Below are 22721 nucleotides of genomic sequence, written 5' to 3'. Positions count from 1 at the left end.
GCTGACCCCAGGTCAGACCAGGGAGATTGGCAGTTAGAGAACGCTCTGATCTGCTCAGTGTTCCAGGCTTAGAGGGAGGGGTTGAATAGCTGTCTGATGGGCTGAATGAAGGCACCTAGAATCCAAGGCTAGCTCTGTAAGTCTGTAACTTTCCATTTTCCAAAGAAATCTGAGTTCCCAGGTCATAGGATCTCTGGCACCTTCTACTTTGCATAGGCAAATGGGTGAAGAATGGCCTTGATAGGACAATTAAATTGGTGGCTTTTAGAGTTGGGGGCAGTGTGTTATGTGGTCAGGTATGTGCCCTTAGACTTGGATGTACCAGTGGCAAGGAGGCTGCAGAGGTGTTTAAATAAGTTTGTCTTGGGCTGGGAAGGTGACTCAGTGGTAGAGTGCTTGCCTTGCATGCATGAAGCCCTGGGTTCAATTCCTCAGCACCACATAAGCAGAAAAAGCCAGAAGTGGCGCTGTGGCTCAAGTGGTAGAGTGCCAGCCTTGAGCTGAAGAACTGAGTGACAGCACCCAGATAGGTCCAAGGTTCAGGCCCCATGACTGACAAAAAAAAAAGTTTGTCTTTCCAGGATGCACACTCTAGCCTGTATTCACCATGAACAGGAAGGCATCCCTGGGTCCTGGGACAATAAGCCTAGAGTCATGGGACTCTGAAGAAGCTAAGGACAGTAGTGGTAACAGGAAGAATCTAGAGAACAGCCATCCCCCACTTCCCCTCTCTCCTTACTCCTCCCATCCCCCATAGCTAGCTGCCTGAAACCCCACCATGTTGCTTCAGAATTGTTGGCAGTCCATCAGGCTGCCCTGACACCTTTAGACCTCCATGAAGAACATCCCCAGCCATCTTGTCACTTTGCAAGTAAGTTTTATTTTTATTTACAACAGTATTTGTGGCTTTATTCCTCCATCTTTAGGGGCACTACTTGGCATCAGCAGCCTGAGGGAAAATCTGCGGTGAAATCAAACTCATTCTGCCCCAGCCACAGCTCCGGCAGCTCATTGGCTCGATCCAGTCCCAGCTCCACCACCAGTGACATCAACACCTCCTCATCCACCGGGTCCGAATCGATAATTGCAGGACTCTGGGCACCGGTAGAATGAGAGGCTGACCCTGCCCCTCCCACCTGAGCCCCCAAACCCCAATTTTGCTGAGGTGCAGCCTCCCCAGGTTGGCCTGGGGTAGGGGCAGCAGCAGCCATCCCATGATACTGGTTATTGAGCTTCTGCAGCTGCATACTGGCCAGCAGGTGAGGGGAGGGGTGCAGGTTAAAGGGAGGGGGCTTGGTGGGAGGGGTAGTAGGAGGAGAGCCTATAGGAGATGAAGATCCAGAGGAACTAGTGGGAACCGCACTGGCTTTGGTTCCGTTAGCAACAACCCCAGGGTAGTGCAGGATGGCCACTGCTTTGCGATCTTTCACCCCCAGGTTAGAGTAAGCCAGGGAGTTCATTTCCTGGTTAGCATCCTAAAAGACAGACAAAGACACACCATTAAGACCCTTGCTCCAGGCTTGTTCTTCACCATTCTTGAGACTTTGCAAGTTCCTACATGAGCTTTGTCTGAGGCAAGTAGCAGAAGGACCCCCTGGAAGGTTACACTTCTTGGATTGAGGGCCTGGCTCAAGTAGTAAAGCACTTGCCTAGTAAGGAAGAGTCCCTGAGTTCAAACCTCAGTACCATCACCATCAAAAACAAAAAACAAAACAACAAAAAGAAGGCAGGCAGCCAGGAAGGAAATAAATTTAGGTTCCTAGTTCAATTATTTTTTTGCTACCTCAACTCTGAGGATACCCTAGTTCTACTGCCAGAGCACACGCTATCCTAAATGGGTTAGCTCCTTCTATCTCCCTCTCCTTGTCCACCTTCTTTTTATATTTTTAATTTTAATTTTATTTTTAAAATATCATCGGACTGGGAATGTGGCTTAGTGGTAGAGTGCCTGCCTACCATGCAAGAAGACCTGGGTTCAATTCCTCAGTACCACATAAACAGAAAAAGCCAGAAGTGGCGCTGTGACTCAAGTGTGATAGCCTTGAGAAAAAAGCTCAGGGACAGTGCCCAGGCCCTGAGTTCAAGCCCCAGGACTGGCAAAAAAAAAATTATTATCTTCAAGTTCCTTGTCCATCTTCTCATTATCACTTTACTGTCTCTTTTTTGGTGGTACTGGGGTTTTAACTCAGGCCCTAGCAATTGCTAGGGTGGTGCTCTACCTCTTGAGCCACAACTCACTGATGCCTTTTGCTATTTATGTTTCTGCCTGGGCAAGCTAGATCTCAGAATCCTGAGTAGCTAAGATTACAGGTGTGAGCCACTGGTACTATTTCTTTAATGTCTAACACATTTGTTGAATCCAACCCTGCTTCTCTGATCTCTTCCTTGCTTTTTTTTTTTTTTTTTTTGTCGGTGGTGGGGCCTGAACTCTGGGCCTGGGCGCTGTCCCTCAGCTCTTCAGCTCAAGGCTAGCACTCTACCACTTGAACCACAGCGCCACTTCCGACTTTTTCTGCTTATGTGGTGCTGAGGAACCAAACCCAGGGCCTCATGCATGCAAGGCAAGCACTGTATCACTCAGCCACCTTCCCAACCCCTCTTCCCTACTTTCTTTCAATTGAGACGTGGGCTCAATTTGACCACATTTAAGCAAACGCTATACCCATTTTCCACAGAGAAAGCCTTTCAGGCTCCTTTGTTCCAGGATACTGGCTAGACCTTTCAAAACTTCATTCTGCCATGCCTCAGTGTCTCCATCTGTCAAATGACAAAACTTACCTCCTTCCCAGGGGAGGTGCCACCCTTGACATCAAGTGCAGGCCTCGACATAGTTGGCATTTCAGAGCCTTGGCACAAGTGAGATGCGATCTCAGGAGGTGATTCTGCCAGCTGGAGCTGTTGTTCTATAAGTGAGAGAAAAGACATGATAAGGGCAAAGGCTTCCTTGACCAACAAAGCATAGCAGAGTCTGAAGTATACCTACAAGGTAAGGGTGGTGAGAGGATTATACTGAACACCAAAGATTGCCTGGGCACAGGAAAATAACACACAGGAACTTTGATCTGCAGCCAGCCAGGTAGTGCCCACAAAGCCAGCTAGCCACAACACCAAAACAGAACACAAAACACTGTGTTTCACAACAATGATTTCAGTGTCCCAAGTTGGGGGTCAGGATGGGAGAGGGGATGGTGCTCTCTCTGAGAATAAAAGTGTCCCCAAGTAAGCAGTGCACTGTGTCAACAGACCATTAACATCTAAGTCTCCACTAGCACTGGGAAGATATGGAAAGAATTCTACACAAGGCTAAGCTAAAAAGCTGTATGTGCAGCCCAGCAAGTTCCCCCAAGCAAATGTCAAAAGGGCTCAAAGCCCTGCCTGAGGCATGCCTGGAAGAAGCAAGCAGATCCGGGTGGTGTGGGGTCTCTGTGGCAGCTGGAACCAGACAGCAGCTAGGAATGTCTCAATTCCCTCCATGTTTCAAAGCCCCTTCTTATATAGTCCAAACACTATGCTTTACCAGGGCATCTGTACCTTGAGGGCAACTCAGGTACCAAAATTCTAAGGCTGTGCAGTTAGGAGGCAGTGTCTTGGGAGCATGTGTGCCTACGTGCCTCACTTGAGCATTGACAAGAGAGTTCTCCTACCTGGAAAGACTCAGATACATTTGGAAGAAATGAGTCTGGCCCAAGTGCCAAAAAGATACGCGGAGGGGGGGAGGTGTTTGATAGTAAATGAATGCCCCAAATGAGTAAATCTAAAAACGCTTGGCATTGTCCAGTTATTTTCCCAGAGACCTGTTTGAAAAAAAAAAGCCCCATAAGTCTAGCCTCCATGGCCAATGAAAATATGCCATATTTCATATTTGTAAATATTGCTTGGTCTAAAGAATCTTGAGGTCCTTGAAAAAAAGTCATTTTTTTCCCTAAGAGCCTACACTTTGCTGGTATATTACCCACCAATGTCTCCTCAGCCTCTGCCTCAGTGGTTGTTAGGAATCTTCTAGCCGAAGCTTCTAGAAAGTAGGCCCTTACAATCCTTCTATTCTCTTTGCAACCTATTGCTTACTTGGGGGGTGGAATGGAAGACAAAACGTGAGTGAAAAACCAGTTGGTGGGTCCGGAGCCACTGCTTCACAGAAGCCCAAACAGCGCTCACATTCCTCCAGGACAACTCTCCACTGTTCCATGGCAGCGAGCAGAGGAAGAAGGCTCTACTTTTTCTCCCGTCGAGAGCCCACCACCTTCCCTTTCAGCATCGGACAAAAAATGTCGAGGGTGTGTGTGTGTGTGTAGGGGGCCGCCCATCTTTTCCTCTTCCTATGCAACCTCTATTACAAATCGGGGTGTGTGTGAGGGAGCTCTTCAGTAAGCGGTCTTTGGCGGGTCGTTTTCCCCTGTCTCCCCCTTGAGGCTGGGCTCTGAGCTTTTCGCCCCGCCACCTCCGCCACCCCGGCGGGGCCCCGACTCCCCCTTCAGTTCTGTCACTCTGGGTCGGCCGGCCGGGGTTCAGAGACGCTCAGGCAATGACAAAAACATTTCAAGAGGCAATCACATTCCCATGTCGGTTCCCCGCCCCAGTCCTGCTCTCTGAGTTTCTTTCACCTCTCGACCCCCCAGCCCATGGGAGGGTCCAAGTTGGTAGCGGGAAAGCGTCTTAGCCCGCGCTCTAAGCCTTGAGCTGACCACAGCGAAGCCGCTGCCACAGGCGGCTGCCGACACTCGAGCAACAAGTGCGTCCTTGCCTCCCAGCAGGCGTCTACCCGTCCTGGTCCTTAGGTTCCCCCAGTCCGGACCTAGCGCCCGTCCTCCCCTTCAGTCCTTCCCACACAGGAGGGAAAAACAGGCAAGTGGTAGTGGCGGGAAGAATTGGTAACCTGTTGAGGAAGCAAAAGTTAATATGGCACCAACCGGACGTCTCCGTGTCCATGGCTATTTTCTCCCTCAGGAGCTATTAGAGACCTCCGCAGCAGCGCTCGACCCCACCACGACGCGGTCTAACAAGCAGACCAGTCAATACTGGTTTCCGGACGCCGCGCAGCTGCACCTCAGAGGCCAAGACGGCGGGACGCGCCCCTGCACGGTGGGTACGGACACCCCGGGGTGACTGCGCCGTCCCGCGGCTCGAGTTCCCTCAAGCGCTCTCGGCAGGAGGTGCGGGGTCCGCACGTGGGCGTCAGCGCGATTGGCCAACACTCGCGCGCCTCACGCCACTTACGGAGCCCCTAGCGGGCCGACTGGGGTCAGCGCAGCAAGCCCGGTGCGCCACCCCAGAGAGAAGAGGGAAGACCAGAGACAAGTAGAGGAGGGAAGACAAGCGCAGGGAAGGGAAAAGGAGAAGAGAAAAGAAAAGGGAAGAAAGATGGGCAAGGAGAGGTGCAGTAACTTGCCCAAGGTCACAGCGCTAGAAAGTGGCAGAGTCGGGATTCGCAGCTAGGTCTGTGGGACGCCAAGTCCAGGGTTCTGCGAAGCAGCGAGTCCGCGCGCTGCTTTATAAGAGCTGGGTGGACGCGTGGGTGGGGGCGGGGGCATAGGTGCGGAGGAGAGACGCGGTCCACTGGCCAGTGAAGGCAACTTGTCCCGATTCGTTAACTTCATCTAGGGATCCCGCCGAATTCGTCCCCAAAGCCCCTGACGCCCGCAGTACCCGAAAGAAACCTGAGCTTTGGGCAGCCCTTCAGCCCGAGGGTCCCGCTATGATCCATCCGGCCAATTGGCAAAAATCAGTGGAAGGAAGGCAAGTGGGAGAAAACGCGGGCGACCGGTCAGTCTGCCGGGAGCCCGAAGAAAGGTGCTGCAGCTTCCGGAGAGCAGCAAGCGCTCGGGCCAGCCGGCCGAACCGAGAAGCGGCGGGCGGACGAGCGGGCGGGCGTCGGCCCTCATGCCCCCAACACAGCAGCTTGCAAACAGAAAACAAGTCCTTCGGCGCCCCTGGGCCGCTCTTTCGCTCGCTCACCGCTCTCGGAGTGCCCAAGATCGCTTCGCAAGGAGTCCAGGGCCCCCGCCTCCCAGCTCAGCGCCTTGCCCGGCGGCCCCAGCTTACCTAGGCGAAGCTGCCTGCCCAGGATCGAACGAGGGAAGCGCGGTCGAAGCGGAGCCCCCAGCCCCTGGGCGCGCACGCCGGCTGCCGCCAGGAGCCCGTCACGCTTAGTGGCCGCGGTCACGCCGTTGGCGACCCGACCCCAGGGCGCCTGGGAAAAGCCCGCACCGCCGCGCCGCGCCGCGCCGCCGCACCGCACCGTGCCGCGCCGCGCCAAGCAGCCCCGGCCCGCGCCCGTGCTCGCCCGCCAGCCCGCCCGCAGCTTCGGCGCCGGACTCCGGGGCGGTGGCGGTGGCAGCCACCGCGCTCCCTTCCCAGCGCGGGGGACCCGGCTCTCAATCCCCCATTGCTGCCCGGAGAGCCCTGGCGCACACGCACACGGCAGCAGGCTGGTCTCGGCTAGGAATCCCAGGAAGGACAGACCCTTTTTTTCCTTTTTTCCCCCCCTCTTTCCCCCTATTTCCACGTCTTTATAACCGGCTTAGGGCATTATTAGCACATGTCCTGGCTCGTGGGTGAGTTGGTAGCAAAATCTGAACTGGATACTCACGAAAACCTGCGCAGCGGCGCTTTCCTCTACCCTCGTCCACCTCGCTGGGCTCGGCCCCGAGCGGCCGGGCGGTGGGAGGAGCAGCCGGGCGGAGCGTGCCTCCCCTCCGCAGCTCCCGGGTGCACCTTTTGCGGCCCGCTCGCCAACAACATTTTATAGCGGCAGCTGGTGTGTGTGGCCCTTTAAAGGCGCTCGAGCTGGTGCAGTCACCGCGGATCCTGTGAAAGCGACGGGCCGGCTGGGGAACGGAGTCCGCGCAGTCCCGCTGCTCCCGCAGCTCTGGGGACGGCCGCGGTTCCTGGGGCGAGACTGCCCCGCTCACAATCAGGGACCCCTTGCTCCATACCTTGCCTAGGGATTGTGCTTCTAAACTGAATGGGCCTGGGCCCGAGACATGGGCTCTCCCCGCAGCCCTGCGTGGACTTGCCCAATAAATTCCACTAAGGCGAGGCGAACTGGTAGTGTGTGCCTTCTGCCCTAAATCTAGGATATTGCCTGGGTGGACTCAAGGAGCTGGGGAAGAGTTGGTGGGCTTACAGAATGACCTAGAGGAAGGGGACGCACATGGGACACCACGGACACGCAGGTTATTTTTAGCATTCTGTTGGCTGTCTGCCCTCTAGGTTACACCACCTCCCTCCTCCAAAGGCTGAGGCTGGGGGAGTCCCTGTCCCCTTTAAGTCGCCACCCTCTGGGCAGACACTTGGAGGGCTTAGAGAGATCGAAAGGGTGACTTCTCTGGAGGAGCAGAGCTGGTGTTGGGTTCGAGGGTTTCTGTGCTGTGCACATCCAGGGCAAAAGGAGGCTGACTGAATGCGATACTGAGAAGTGCTGTTCCACTGGACCCTGAGACCAGGTGCACCTCACATGGTTCCCCAAAAAGCCAAGAATCGGGGTTGGAAAAGCTTGCTCTGGAGTTCACAGAGATCCCTCTTTCCTCCCCAAGCTGCCAGGCTATTTTATTGTGGTTATATAATCATTCCCATCTAGTATGAGTAACATTTTGCATTTGAAGCACATCTTACTTAGTTTTGTATGGGTTTTCTCTATCATCTCTATTCTCGTTCCTTGTGACTAACAAAACCAAACCAAACCTTCCACCTCTTACAGGAAGGCCACCGAGATTAGCCTTCTAATCAAACCCTCTCCTCCTTTTGCCGCCTCTCAGAAACAACTACTCAGCTTATATGATTTATAAAGCATGCTTTTTTTTTTAAAAGCCTCGATGTTAAAGAAAGGGGGAGAGGTAAATGTAAAGAAGTCATTTTTACGAGGTTTGTATTTCGTCTTCCTAATTGGATTTGAGACCTGAAGGTCGCCTCCCCCTGGCTCTCTCGCTCCCTCGCTCGCTCTCTCGCTCGCTCGCTCGCTCGCTCTTGCTCTGCTCTCTCTCTCACTCTCTCCTAGTATCCCAAAGTGCCCTGTTCTAACAAAGTTCTGTTTGTTGACGACCTGATCACCTTGCTGACATAAAGAGGAGGAGTGAAAGGAGGGATGAAGCAAAGCCCTTCCTTGGCATCTATGGAAGCCAGGATGAGCGCTCTGGGTGCCAGAGAAACCCATTCTCCCGCCCAAAGATGCCTTGCTTGTCACACCCCCCACCCCCCAACACACAATCTGTCCCAACTCGAACACGAGTAACAACCATGCTTCACGTCTCGCCACACTTTTTCACTTTGCCCAAAGATTGTGGCCTGTACTCAGTTTCCCTCTGATAAAAGGCGGGCTCGTTGGGACTCTAAAGCCCTACTGGTTTTGCACGAGACATTTACCCTTAAGCCTCCCTGGTGTTCTCTTGGACTGGGAAACATGTTTTTGCAGGATCAAGTGGTGGAAAAGTGGAGAAGAAGGCTTTGGAATTGTGCATCAATAATCAGAACCTCGATCTTCTCCCTCCCCCGGCGCCCGACCAGCCCCTCTGCCTAGCTCAAAGTCACTGGCGGGATGGTTTGCAAACGGCAGCAGCGTGTGGGCGGCGGCAGGCTCCGGATCCGTGCGGATCCGCCCTCCATGTATTGGATGGCTCCCAGGCCAATTGTTAGAAAGAGGCATATGTTCATCTCGGCTTCTGGAGTGTCTCCTGAGCAGTTGCTCAACAGCCAGCCCCCTCCCCCATCCGGACCATTGAAGGGCAGAAAAAGGAGCGCCCTCCACCACATTTTTCGGTGCCCACACATCAGAAAGGGCTTCCCTACAGGTGACCTCCTTTCATCTCTATGGCCCCCTTCCCGGGGAGCAAGAATGGCGGGTGGGCTTTCACTGCCCATCTCTGGAGCTCAAAAAGCCACCCCTTTCCTTTGGTGGGGGTGGGGTGGGGTGGGAGATGGGAGAGAAGGTTAATTGCAGAGGCCGAGAAAGGAGCAAAGGAGACATTTGCATTTCTCTGCAAATATGCCCAGGGTCACCGACGTCCCTGTTAGCCCCAGCTGAGCTCCGAGCTCTGCGCTGAACTCTTATCTCTAACTTGGCAACTGGACCCAGCGAGCTTGCGAAGCGAAGCGGAGAGAGAACAGAGATGGTCACTCAGCAAGAGCCGTCTGTGCGCCAGCAATAGGCCTGGCTTGCTCCCAACCATCATTCTCATTTCATTGCCAGGCAGACTGGTGAGGTTGGGTTGGATTACAAAAATTTAAACGGTCTCCCTGAAGTGCCCGAGTTCACTCAGCCCGGAGGCTGAGTGTTTGAATCCAGCTCAGTCTGGCTGCAAAGTCTTTACCCAACACCCCTATATCCTGCTGCCTGAAGGCCAGGAGTCCGTCCAGAGTGCAGGATCAGAGCTCAGTGGCCTGGGCTAAAATACCTTCTCTGCTATTTTGCCAACTGTAGATCTTAGGCCAAATAGCACTGTTTCACAGAGGGCCTCACTTTCCCTATCTGTTAAGTGGGGATCCCAATCACCGCCCTTAAATAACCTGTAAGGATCCAAAGGAGAGGCATAATGTGGTTGGTGCCTGCCTCTTCATGAGTAAATGGCCTGGGAAATCTGGGATGGCTCCATGCCTTCTAGTCTTTTCCTTTTTTGCCCCATCCGGGTCTCAGCTCACACACTTCCGGTTCAGTGTAACCTGTTGACTGAATAATTGATAAATCAGACCAAGTAGGGATGGAAGAGGTCTATAAACTCAAGAAGGGGAGGGAGGAGAATGCCGATTGGCTCTCAACAGCCCCCCCTCCTCCCCCAGAGCAAGATCTACCTGAGCCATATGACAAAAGTAAATTTGGGACCTATAAAACATGATTATGTTTTCTGAGTCAGCCTGTAAATTCACCAAGAGGGCTCCAGAAACTCAACATGTGTATAGAAAAGTGTAAAAATACAAGTTCTTGTTCAAGAATGTTTGGAAAAAATTGTTTATAATAGTAAAAAATGGAAATCAATGGAAAGGTCCATGGCAAGGATTTTTAAACCATTATTAAAAAAACATTCATAGGAAAATATTTATAACAAAATATTAAATGAAAAATGCTGGGTACAAAGTTGCATAAATATGATGCTAAATCTCAGCAAAGGGCACAAAAATACAAGGTGAAATGCACTTTATGCTTCCAAGTGTGTATGAATATGTGCATAAAGCAATGATCCAAAACATACTAACAAGGCTACAGTGCCAGAAAAGGATAGGATTATGAATTTTTTTCTCTTTTCTCCATGTCATGCAATGTATTATTTTTACAACTGTATAGCTAATAAACTGCCAAAAGAGTATCTAAAACTTACATATGCATAGAAAAAATATTGGAAGCAAATACCCCAAAAATGTTAACCGTGATTATAATTGAGTAGTAGAATTATGGGTGATATTTTTCTTTTCCTTTAAAAACTTTTCCTGCAGTATGATTACATTGTTTTTGTACAATTAGCACAGATTCATAACTTGAAAAGTGCATAATCAGTAGGATTCCACTTGTGGTAAAATTATGAATGCAAATTGAAAAAAATAAGCAGGAACTCTATAAAAACATGAAGTTTTTTAATATTAGGTGGTAAAGGATTATGGGTAATTTCTTCTCTTTATTTTTTGTAATATGGTTTTATTATTTTTATAATTAAAATAAAATGATACCTAAAAATAGTAAACAGAATGTGACCCAATTTTTTACTAAAAGCATGTGCATAGAAAAAAATGTGACTGTCTTTATGTGTATGTGAGGGGGCATAATTCAGGATTTGCTTTTTTGTAAATGGATTCGTCATTCTCCTAATTTTCAATTAGCATTGTATCATTTTCTAGTTATAAATATATTTAAAGCAGGTTAATATTGGAGTATTTATGGGAAAGAGGACATGCCTCGTACCAGCTTTAAATATTACAGTTGAGATGAGAGGTAAGGGGATACAGATATAGATTAAACATGATGACACTGTTGATGATGGCACTTGAGGCTTCATTATAATGGTTTCTCTTCTTGTGGATGTTTGGAAGTTTCCATAATAAGTATTTTTCTTGAAGAAGGATCTTTCACACAGATCTTCTCTTCTAGATTTATGATAGCCTCGTGGTATGGTTATCTCCATTTTACAGAAGAAAAATGTGGTTCAAAGAGGTGAAGTCATTTGCCCTAGGGGGTTCACAGAACTGGGAAGTGAGACACAGGCTTGACCTGTGTTTCTCACTCCAAGCCTAGGGCTCTTCAGCATATTTCAGAAGCTGAAGCAGCTTCTTTTTTATTAGTAATATTATGATTTCATTCTTTTTTGTTTTGCTTTGTTTTGACTGTCCTATGATTGGAATCCAGGGCCTCCAAGCTTGCTGGCCAAGGGCTCTACCACTGAGCTTTAGCCCCAGCCGCCCTATTGTTCTCCTCCTCCTCCTCCTGTTCCTCTTCCTGCTCCTCCTTCTCCTTCTCCTCCTCTACCTCCTTCTCCTCCCTTCTTCTTCCTCCTCCTGCTGCTGCTGCTGTACTGGGCTTGAATTAAGGGCCTTTTCTTCTGCTCAAGGCTGGCACTGTACCACTTGAGCCACACATGCACTTCTGGGTTTTTGCTGGTTAATTGGACATTAGTGTCTCATGGACTTTCCTGTCCAGTCTGGCTTCAAACTGAAGCCCTTACTCAACCTCCTGAGTAAGTGGGATTATAGGTGTAAACCACCAACAGCCGATTGTTTCTTTTTAATAATTAAAAATAATTAAAATTAATGCGGCAATATTTCCATGATCAGAACTTGGAACAGAAATTCACTGGAGGGAAACAAAATCAACCCCAGGCTCCATTGTTAACACTTTAGTGTTCCGGCCATAAAGACTCTCACACTCCAGAGATGCTGCAGAGGCAAACAGCTCACCTAGTGGTTGTTTATCTATTATTCTTAAAGGCAGCTGCAATTCTTTAGGGGCCCTGAATGTGTGAGGCCTCAGAAGATAGTGAGTCTCAGCTACCCCCCCTCATTCTTCCTCCAAGACCCCTGCGGAAATGAGGGGGGGTGGGGAAAAGGAAGACCACACCCCTTCTTTTCTGTCTTTCTATCTTCCCCTTCCAATCGAGAGGGATCCAAGTCCATTTGAAGAAGTCTGGGTGACCTTTCTCCACTTATCCCATCTGGAGACTCTGCCCTTAAGCTGTCTTAGTATCTCGTGAGTCTGCAATCACTCCAAGTATGCCTGTGCCTCCATTTCCCCATCTGGAAGATGCTAGATGGGTCGGCCTCTGCCAGGGAGTGATGAGCTAGCGTCTGCAGCGCTTTCCAGCCCCTCAGAGCAAGGTGCTGGAGCCTCCTGGGCTTGGCTGCGCCTGCCGCTGCCAGGCTAAGTGAGCGCCTGGGCCTGGCTGCCGGGCAGCGCATAGGGAGCGGCTGCATTCCTGTGACCCAGGCCAGCGGGCTTGGACAGACACTTGGATTGCTCCTGTGTTTAAAAAAAGAAGAAAGGGAAAATGGAGATGAAGAAGGCGGACAACATCATAACTAGGGGAAAGGGACTTAAGAAATAGAAACCTACAGAGAACTACCTGGGCATTCTCTGATGTCCTTATCAGGCTGTGGATTCTAGTCTTGCTTTCCTGCTTCCACAAGGGGTAGGGGAAGTTTGGGAAAGTGTCAGGAACTGGGTTCAGTTGAATTGATTTTCTACTTGAATTCCTGTCATTTATGCATACTGGGAAAATTGTAAATACACAAACAGCTGGGGCCACCTGGGCTCTTGCTTTCTTTCTCATGGATGACTCTGCCCACGTCAGCCTTTGGGGACATCATTGCCATGGGTGCCCCTTCTCGGTGCTCCTTTTTAGCATTTAAGGTCATCAGAACCCTGGGAAGTTAGCACTGTCACTCTCATTTTCTCCCCCCCCTCCCCGCCTTTTCTTGTGAGTGTATGGTTACTGGGGCTAGAACTCAGCCTGAGTGCTGTCCCTTGGCCTTCTAACTTAAGGCTGGCACTCTACCATATAAGCCACAGCTCTAATTGTAGCTTTATTTTATTTTATTAATTTTTTATTGGTAGTTAATTGGAAGTCTCTCGGATTAGGCTGCCTGGGCTGGCTTTGAACCACTATCTTCAGATCTCAGCCTCCTAAGTAGCTAGGATTACAGGTGTAAGACACCAATGCCTGTTCCATTTTACTTTATTATTGTTATTATTATTTTCAGGGCCCCATTTTAGAGAGAAACTGCTTCAAGCCCAGTATGCACAGTTAGTAAATGGCAGGACTGGCAACCAGCTCCAGTTCTCTCTTGAGGTTCGACTCTCCCCACAAGGCTACCTGCTATTCTGTTCTCTCTGTGGATAGTTTTTCTCTAGAATGGACACTCCACCATGCCCACTGCATTTAATGGCCAACACATGTGGCCAGAAAGTACTTGTGTTTTGGGGTGAGGGAGGATCCCAGTGAAGGGCTATGGCAGTCATCTGTAGAGATGAAGGGTGAGGTAGGAGAAGACTGCAGCCTAGAGGATGGCAAAAAAGGACTCTGGAAAACATCACCCAGGGAAAAATGCCCAGGGTTGAAAGTCAGGGAGAGAGAGGTGCTGGAGGAAGGGAGAAAGAGCAGCATCAGGCCAGTCTGGCCCTGGGCCCTTTGGTTTGAGTAGTGAAGCTGGAGGCCTTGGGAAGGTGTGAGGCTTTGTGGGGGAAGCGAAACTCTGCTTTAAGCATGTTTAGTTTAAGCTGTTGGCAGAACATCCAAGTGGAAATAGCTTGCACACAGCCAGGAATATAGGACTGGAAAGAAAGTGTGAGGTTGTGTCAAAAAGAGCAATCGGCAGGATGACTTTCAGCCAAACTGTGGATAACTTTCCCCTGACTTTCTCCACCAGCACAGAGGGGCTTTCTCCTCTGGACCCAGGGGACCCTGGCTTTTCACTGCAGTCCTCCTTCCTCTCCCTTCCTCAGCTCTTCCAGCCCAGCAAAATGGTGGACACTTGCATCAAGTCCCTCAGGGTCAGTGCAAGGGGATCTCAGTCCATAAATTTCACCATGCCAAGGAGTGACAAGGGCCTCAGCTCACTTTGCTAAATATTTTGCCGAGGCCTCAGGCATGCCAAGCCTTCCTTGGTTTCCCTTCAGCTTCTAGAACATAAGCCTTCAGGGTCTTGTTTGTTACTCATCATTCTCTAGCTGGCATAGTGTCTCCTAGCTTATTTCATCCTTAGAAAGGTGAATCCCTTTCTTTCTTTCTCTCTCTCTCTTTCTTTCTTTCCTTCCTCCCTCCCTCCCTTCTTTCCTCTCTCTTTCCCTTCCTTCTTCTCTTCCTCTTTTCTTCTTTCCTTTCTTCCTCTTTCCTTCCTCCACTCTTTCCTCCTCTCTCTCCATCCTTCCTCCTTCCTTTCTTCTATCTATCTATCTATCTATCTATCTATCTATCTATCTATCTATCTATCTATCTATCTATCTATCTATCTATCTTTTGTATTAGGGCTTGAACTCAGGGCCTGGACATTGTCCCTGAGGTTTTTTTTTCACTTAAGGCTGGCACTCTACCACTTGAGCTACACTTCCACTTCTGGTGTTTTCCGTTCTTTTTCTTTGTTATGGTGCTAGAGTTTGAACTCAGAGACCCACAGTCTGAGTTCACAATAACTGATGCATGTAAGTTATACCCCATGAACTATATCTCAGCCCATGGTGAGGCCATTTTAGTCTGCTCCCTGCAGCACCAGGCCCAGTCTGTTCCCATTTCCTAAGTCCTGAGAGGATCTGATGGCCCTTTGTTCCCAATTTCACCTCTTGTCAGAGCTATCGTCCTTCACTTGCTTTCCTGGGCCTTTACTCCCAATTCCATCTTGGCTGAGACTTCACACTTGCCCTCATTCATAGGCCCCAGTTTGCTTCTGACCAGAGTCTATGCTGGCATGAAGAAGTTGCCTCGATTAAACACCTAAGCCCTGTTGTCCCTTGACTTTGGAACAGGTTTTGACAATCATAGCTGTATGATTCACTTCACATTCATAACCTGGGAACTGGAATCCCCATAACCAATGAGACTTGCACTTCTGGAGATCAGCAGCTGGAGCTGGAGCTGGAGCTTGACTGAGGGTCTAGCATATGTATCTCTAGGGGTCAGGGTATAGTGTCTGATTCCAGCCCAGCACAAAGGACTACAGGCTGGGTTGCCCAAGTTCCCTCTCTTGCAGATGTGCAGACACAGTGCCTCAAGTTCCATGTCTTGAGCATCACCCCCACACTTGGCAGGAGTGATTATAAACACTCTGCTTCCTGGGGGCTCTACACAAGCCTCTCCCCAGGGCCCACAACATAGCAAGTGGAATGCAAGCTGAATTTTACGGCACAACCTGCACTACAGAGTTGAGTGTGGATGTGGTGGCCCAACACCCCAAATACTCCACCACCTCAAGGGAGTATTATTCCTACTAGCTCTGAATGACAATGGCAATGGCAATGGTCACTGAGAACTTACTAGGTGACAGACTCTCCTTTGTTCTTAGCACTCATGTAATTCCCACAGCAACCTAAGAGGTGCAAGGGGGAAGTGGAGTCACAGTCATGGGGAAGTGGAGGCATAGATCTGTGCTGCTTGTAAAGATTATCCACCCTGTATATCTGGGGCAGCCTGACTTTAGGGCCTTTGCTACTGATTGTTGGCCCCATTGCCTACTTAGTCACACCCATTGACACCTGCCACTCACTACTAATACAAACCTTTCCCATCCTTGGACAAGGTCAATACTCACTTACCCTCATTATACTATGTCAGGCTTTCACTATTATTGCCAGCCTTAGTTTTATAAAGGTGAAGGATGGAGGCTCAGAAAGAGGAGGTGGCCTGGCTGAGGTCACATAGCTAGCAAGTAAGAATGCTGGGATTTGAACCCAGTTCTGCTTGGTTCTAGCTCCCTATGGCTTCCTACTCCAGGAAAATTCTTCTCTTTCCTTAAAACTGAATGGCTTGGGGCTTGGAAGGTGGCTTAGTGGTAGAGTGCTTGCCTCACATGCACGAGGCCCTGGGTATGATTCCATATACGCAGCACCATATACGCAGAAAAATCCGGAAGTGGCACTGTGGCTCAAGTGGTAGAGTGCTAGCTTTGAGCTGAAGAGCTGAGGGACAGCACCCAGGCCCAAAGTTCAGGCCCCATGACCAAACAAAAACAAAACAAAACAACAATAACAAAAAACCCTGAATGGCAGAAGAGTGCTGGTAGCTCATACCTCTAATCCTAGCTACTCAAAAGGCTGAGATCTGAGGATCAAGATTTGAAGCTAGCTCAGGCAGAAAAATCTGTGAGACTCTTATCTCCAATTAATCACAGAAAATGCTGGAAGTGGAGCTGTGGTTCCTGTGGTAGAAAATCAGCCTTGAACAAAAAGAGCTTAAGCACTCAGGTCCAGAGTTCAAGCCCTAGGACTGGCAACTCTTTCCCCTTTCCTCCCCCACCACAAACAAAACAAGAAACCACAACAAAACCAAACCTGAATGTCAGTTGCACACTAGTGGTTCGTGCTTGTAATCCGGGCTACTCAGGAGGCTGAGATTTGAGGATCGTGGTTTGAATCCAGCCCAGGCAAAAAAGTCCATGAGAATGGGGAGCCAGTGGCTCATGCCTGTAATCCTAGCTACTCAGGAGGCTGAGACCTGAGGATTGCAGTTCAAAGCCAGACTGGGCAGGAAAGTCTGTGAGATTCTTATCTCCAATGAACCACCAGAAAACTGGAAGTGGCGTTGTGGCTCAAGTGGTACAGTGCTGGCCTTGAGCTGAAGAGCTGAGGGATAGTGCCCAGGCCAAGAGTTCAAGCCCCACAACTGACCAAAAACGAAAAAAATCCATGAGATTCTCATCTCCATTTAATCAGCAAAAAGCCACATATGAAACAAATAAACAACCGAATGGCAGAACTGGTACCAATTAGAGAGCTGAATTCTTTGGGATCTCTCACTGTAATAGAGGAGGTCTTGGTCCTGAGGCTTGAACTCAGGGCCTGGGCTTTTGTGCTGAAGGCTAGTTATCTACCATTTGAGCCACAGCTCCACTTCTGGATTTTTTTTTTTTGGTTGGTCTTGGGGCTTGAACTCTGGGCCTGGGTGCTGTCCCTCAGCTCTTCAGCTCAAGGCTAGCACTCGACCACTTGAGCCACAGTGCCACTCACTTCCAGCTTTTTCTGCTTATGTGATGTTGAGGAATCGAACCCAGGGCCTCATGAATGCAAGGCAAACACTCTACCACTGAGCTGCCTTCCCAGCTCCTTCTGGATTTTTGGCAGGATAGTTAATTGGAGATAAGGATTTCACAGGCCTTGGGGAGGAAAGGGATGGTAGGAGAAAAACAAAGGAGGGGGTAACAATGCTCAATAGGAAATGTACTCATTACCTTACTCATGTAACCATAACCCCTCTATACAATATCTTTACAATTAAAAACATTTAAAAAAATATCACAGGCTTTACTGCCCAGGCTGGTTTTGAAATGTGATCCTCAGTTCTCAGCCTCCTGACTAGCTAGGATTACAGGAGTGAGACATTGGCCTTTGGCTGGCAGAAGTGTTTCAGTGGTGAGAGAAAGAATTGGTGAATGATTGAGAGGAAGAGAAAGATAGTGACAGGGAGAGAAGGAGTGAGCAAGTGAGAGAAGAAAACAAGATAAGGAAAAGAAATCAAATGAGAAAGGAAAAGGCCCAAAGCGGGGTGAAAACGTAAATGACCTGCTATGTGGAAGCAGCACCAAGCCGGGTGGGGGGCACATTTGTGGAGCAGGTGCAGGGACCCAGCCGCTGCCAGGGAAAAGTTTTGTGTGGGTCCAGCACCCAACAGGAAAGGAAAAGAAGGAAGGGAAAAGAAGGGAAGGGAAGGGGAGGACAGAGGAGGAGAGAGGAGGGAAGGGTTAGCAAGACTCCTCAAGGGGGACTCCAGGAGAAAATGTCCTCCTTTAGGCCTCTTGGTGCTCACCTCTGAACAGCTCCCTGGAGGAAGGTTCCCAGGCCTTTCTGGATTTACTGACTTTTCTTCAAGCCTCTTCCAACTGTAGCCTTTGGGGCCTGGAATATGAATGATTCCTGGCTATGTCTGAATCATGGGCCAACGTCCCTAGGTATTGAACAGTCTGAGAGGAATTGCAAATACAAATTCATATTACCATTAATGGGAAACTCAGTAGGGACAGATAGGAGGGGAAAATGGCTGCCACCTTCTCGTTAAGCACCATTCAGCATGATCTAGTTTGATAGAGCACTGGGCCCTGTTGCCAGTCTGACCCTGGTTCAAATCTCGACTGCCACTTTCTTGCAGTGTAACTTTGGGCAAATGCCTTTGACTCTTTGGGACTCAGTTTCCTCAGGTGGAAGGTAGGAGAAGCAAGAATACCTATCTCCTGAGGCTGTGCCAGGGTTGGATGAGCTAATGTCTGTGGCTATAAACTCTCAAGTGCTGTACACATGTGAGTAATTATTCTTCCCTGACCTCTGTTCCCTGCTGCTTGGAGGATTGGAGTCAGCCTTCCAATCCGAGTCCAGTTCCAAGCCTGACTTCACCTCCTTGGCCCTGTTTTTCTCATTGTCACATAGGACTGTGTGGGAAGTCAGGCCTCCTGACCCACCAAGGTGGGCTCAGAGATGGCTGGCATTCCTATACAGTTTTTCATTCAGGCCACAAATGTGAGCTGAGCCACTGCTTGGCCTTGCTTCAGTCACTAGGGCTCAGAGGAGACCAAGGCTTCACTTTGGCCTTCAAAGAGATAAAAAAGCAGATGTTAATACGAGGAAGTAGGGATTGGGAGGAGGTGACAGCTGAGCTGAGGATTGGCATTTTCCAGGTATTGGCAACAACATGGTCAATGACCTTGATAGGAACTAGGAGAACAGTACAAAAGTGGGTTTGTGAGATCACAGGAGCCAGACTTGGATGCTACGTTAAGAAATTCAGCCTTGATGTTGTGGACACTGAAGGCAATGTGGGCAGATAAACACAGAGTTTGGTACAGTTAGTAACTCAGTAAATTGCTCATTGCCTTGACCTTCTTCCTCCACCTTCCCTCCCACTATCAAGTGAGCTTAGGCTTCCTGGAAAGTTCTTAGGCCTCTGCCCTGAACATAAGACATGTGGTCCTCTTGTACCCCTCCCCCATTGCTTTCTGAGCTCAGTAAATAGCACTCTTGTTCATTCAGTTTCTCAAGCCAAAATCCTGCCTTCAGCTTCTTTCTTTCTTACTCCTCACCCAACTGTTGAACAAATTCTGTTGGCTTTCACTAAAATACAGCCAGAATCCAAATCCTTCTTCATTTCTATAGCCACCACACTGGCCCTTTTGAACTAGGGTCTCACTGTGTTGCCCATGAAATCAAATGACTTTCCTATCTCAGCCTCTCAAGTAGCCAGGACCACAGGAGAGAACCACTGTGCCCAGTCTCTTTGTTGCTCTTTTCTGTCACCTGTGTCACTGAAGTGGCCTCATGACTGGCCTCTACTCTCTATCCCCCTTTTATTCTGTTCTATACACAGCAGCCAGAGGGATTCTTTCTTTTTTATTTTTTGTTGGCTGTGGGGCTTGAACTCTGGGCCTGGGTGCTGTCCCTGAGCTCTAAAGCTCAAGGCTAGTGCTCTACCACTTGAGCCACAGTACCACTTCCGGTTTTCTGGTGGTTTATTGGAGATAAGAGTCTCACAGATTTTCCTGCCCAGGCTGGCTTTGAACCACAATCCTCAGATCTCACCCTCCTGAGTAGCTAGGATTACAGGCGTGAGCCAGTGGTGCTCAGCTACCAAAGGGATTCTGTCTGTGGCTGGAGAGCCCTCAGTGGCTCTCCATCCCACCCAGGATACAAGATACAAGATATAGTTCTTACAGTGATCTATGATCTGGTCCTTCCACTTTGCCTTCCTTCCTTTTTTCTCTCCCTCCCTCCGTCCCTCCTTCTTCCTTCCTTCCTTTTTTCCTTCCTTCCTTCCTTCCTTCCTTCCTTCCTTCCTTCCTTCCTTCCTTCCTTCCTTCCTTCCTCCCTTCCCCCTTCCTCCCTCCCTCCCTCCCTCCCTCTTTCCTTCCTCTTTGTTCCTTCAGCTTCAGGCACACTGGTTTCACTGTTCCTTGGATGTGACAAAAATGTGACAAAGAGCCATTTCTTTAGCTCTTTGTATTTGTTCTTCCTTTTTCCTGTAATGCCTTTTCCTTGATGGCCACATCCCTCACTTTCTCACTACAGTCAGATCTCTGCTCAGTGCCATCCCCTTTGATGGGCTTTCCATGGGCACCTTGTTTAAAATAGCAGCACCCTTACTCTCCACTCTCATCTTGCTTTACTTTTCTCCACAGACAGAGCATAGCACCATCTTCCAGGTCCTATTTATTACCTATCTCTGAAACTATTTAGGAATCCTGGAGGACAGAGGTTTCTGTATTTGGCTCCTACCAGTTTCCCCAATATGTTGTCTTGTACATAGTATGTCATCAGTAATGAACTGTTAGCCGGGTGCCAGTGGCTCATGCCTGTAATCCTAGCTACTCAGGAGCTGAGATCTGAGGATTGCGGTTCAAAACCAGCCCCGGCACGAAAGTACGTGAGACTCTTATCTCCAATAAACCACTCAGAAAACCGGAAGTGGTGCATGCATGAGGTCCTGGGTTCAATTCCTCAACATCACATAGGCAGAAAAAGCCGGAAGTGGCACTGTGGCTTAAGTGGTAGAGCGCTAGCCTTGAGCTGAAGAGTTGAGGGACAGCACCCAGGCCCAGAGTTCAAGCCCCATGATTGACAAAACAAAACAAAACAAAAACTGTTGGTGCTGGGAAGGTGGCTCAGTGGTAGAGCGCTTGCCTTGCATGCATGAGGCCCTGGGTTGGATTCCTCAGCACCACATAAGCAAAAAGAAAAAAGCCAGAAGCGGCGCTGTGGCTCAAGTGGTAGAGCGCTAGCCTTGAGCTGAAGAGCTGAAAGACAGCACCCAGGCCCAGAGTTCAGGCCCCATGACCAGACCCCCTCACCTAAAAAAAAACCCCAAACAAAACAAAAAAAAAAAACCTGTTAAATGTGAAGGCTGGCCAGCTAGACAGCCAGCCTCTGGGTGTTGGAAACACAAGCTGCTCAAGTTAGAGGAGTACTCTGTAGAATAGACATTGGAGGATGGTCAGGAAGACCCACTTCATGCAGAGAGGTTGAAAATGGGAGGCTGGTGGTTTTCCTTCTTCCCAGTCTCCAAGGTCACTGGTGATCTCAGGATCATGCCATAGGTCTGAGAGGTGGCCTAGACTGGCAGGGACACTTCAGGGCAGTAATTGTCTCTACTAGTTGGGCAGAAGGGACTATGGGTGGGATAATCGACCATATTGGGGAGAGGGAGGATGGACAAAAAATGGAAAAGTAGTTTCCACTCACTCTGCTGACCTACAACTATGATTCTGATGTTTTTTTTGCCTGTCTCTGTGTACACACACACACACACACAAACACACACACATGATCCACAGTATAACCCTCCTTCTTTCCCACCCTTATTCTGCCTTTTTGTCCATTGCAACCAGTGCCAATACTGCTCCCTGGCACCCACAGTGGTCCCACAGAGGATTTCAAAAGTCACTTAGGTAACTTTGGGAGAAATTCCAGTACAATTATGTTGGATAGTTAGAGCTGGGCTGAGCCCTGGGAGAACCAAGAAGGGCTTAGAGTACTGACACCCTCCTTTAACACTTCTCAGGGTCCTACTAAGTGTCAGTTGTAAGTGCTGGACCTAAAAAGGTGGTAAATGTCTGAGGTATAGTGAAATGGATAGGTAGCTAAATAATAACTATTAAGTGTTAAAAGCATGCCTGACCTCTATAAAACCAAATAGGTGATCATTGAAACAAGGAAGTTGTACCCACTTAGAAGGGTAGAGATGAAGCCATGGGGAACTGAGATCAAAGTGGCCACACTCTGGTCGTTTCATTGGGACTGGGGCAATACTTTGGGTAATAAAAACACACCATCTTTTTTGTTTCTTGGTTTTAAATATACATACATGTCTTTTCATCTAACAGTCTCACTTCCAAAAATTTATCCCAAGGAAAGAATTTAACAAATATACAGATATAAGTTAGCAGGGCTTCTTAGCAATTTTTTTTTTTTTTTGGTCGGTCGTGGGGCCTGAACTCTGGGCCTGGTTGCTTTCTCTCAGCTCTTCAGCTCAAGGCTAGCACTTGAGACACAGTGCCACTTCTGGCTTTTTTCTTTTTATGAGGGGCTGAGGAATCAAACCCAGGGCCTCATGTATGCAAGGCAAGTACTCTACAACTGAGCCACCTTCCCAGCCCCCCTAAGAATGTTTTTTGATGAAAATTTCATGATTCAACATTGAAAAATGGACAGTTCAGTGACATTTAGTTCTTTTAGTGTTGTGCAATCATCACTGATATCTACTTTCATGTTTTCATTATTCCAGAATTAAAGCGGTGGCTACTTTACCCTATTCCTTCCTCAACCGAGGCCCTCGGGTGTTTACCTTCCACCAATTGATGGACATTTGCTTGGTAATTACAACATTTATTTGGCTTCTTTTGGCTATTGTTAGTAATGCTGTAATCAACATCTACATGTAAGTATTTGAATGTCTGTTCTCTTTTGTATGTGTAAGAATTTGAATGTCTGTTCTCTTTTGTATGTATTCCTCAGTGCTCTGGGCCCTGTTCTATAGCTTTTTTGCTGCGGGCTAGCAGTCCACTATTTGAACCGCTTCCACCTTTTTGAGAGTTAATTGGAGATTGGAGTCTCAATAACTTTCCTG

General features: G+C 48.9%; 1 protein-coding gene across 4 annotated transcripts; it reads right to left on the bottom strand.

The window, feature by feature from the left end:
• Positions 1–857: 857 nt before the first annotated feature.
• On the bottom strand, positions 858–6656 carry Cited1 (Cbp/p300 interacting transactivator with Glu/Asp rich carboxy-terminal domain 1). 4 transcript variants are annotated; one of them, XM_042694915.1, is made up of 3 exons: positions 6587–6656; positions 2779–2903; positions 858–1475 (listed from the first exon to the last, which is right to left on the bottom strand). In XM_042694915.1, the coding sequence occupies exons 2-3, from the start codon at positions 2836–2838 to the stop codon at positions 942–944; spliced, it is 594 nt and encodes a 197-aa protein (XP_042550849.1). In that variant the 5' UTR covers positions 2839–2903; positions 6587–6656; the 3' UTR covers positions 858–941. The 4 variants fall into 4 exon arrangements, with proteins under 4 accessions (XP_042550849.1, XP_042550850.1, XP_042550851.1 ...); XM_042694916.1 differs by lacking the exon at positions 6587–6656 and adding an exon at positions 6415–6486; XM_042694917.1 differs by lacking the exon at positions 6587–6656 and adding an exon at positions 6040–6169.
• Between the last annotated feature and the right edge of the window lie 16065 nt (positions 6657–22721).

Source organism: Dipodomys spectabilis, unplaced genomic scaffold (assembly GCF_019054845.1).
Source record: "Dipodomys spectabilis isolate Male_0828 unplaced genomic scaffold, ASM1905484v1 ptg000176l, whole genome shotgun sequence".
NCBI classification, from domain to species: Eukaryota; Metazoa; Chordata; class Mammalia; order Rodentia; family Heteromyidae; genus Dipodomys; species Dipodomys spectabilis.
The sequence above is the reverse complement of the archived record's forward strand: the minus strand, read 5'-3'. Positions and strand labels throughout refer to the sequence as shown.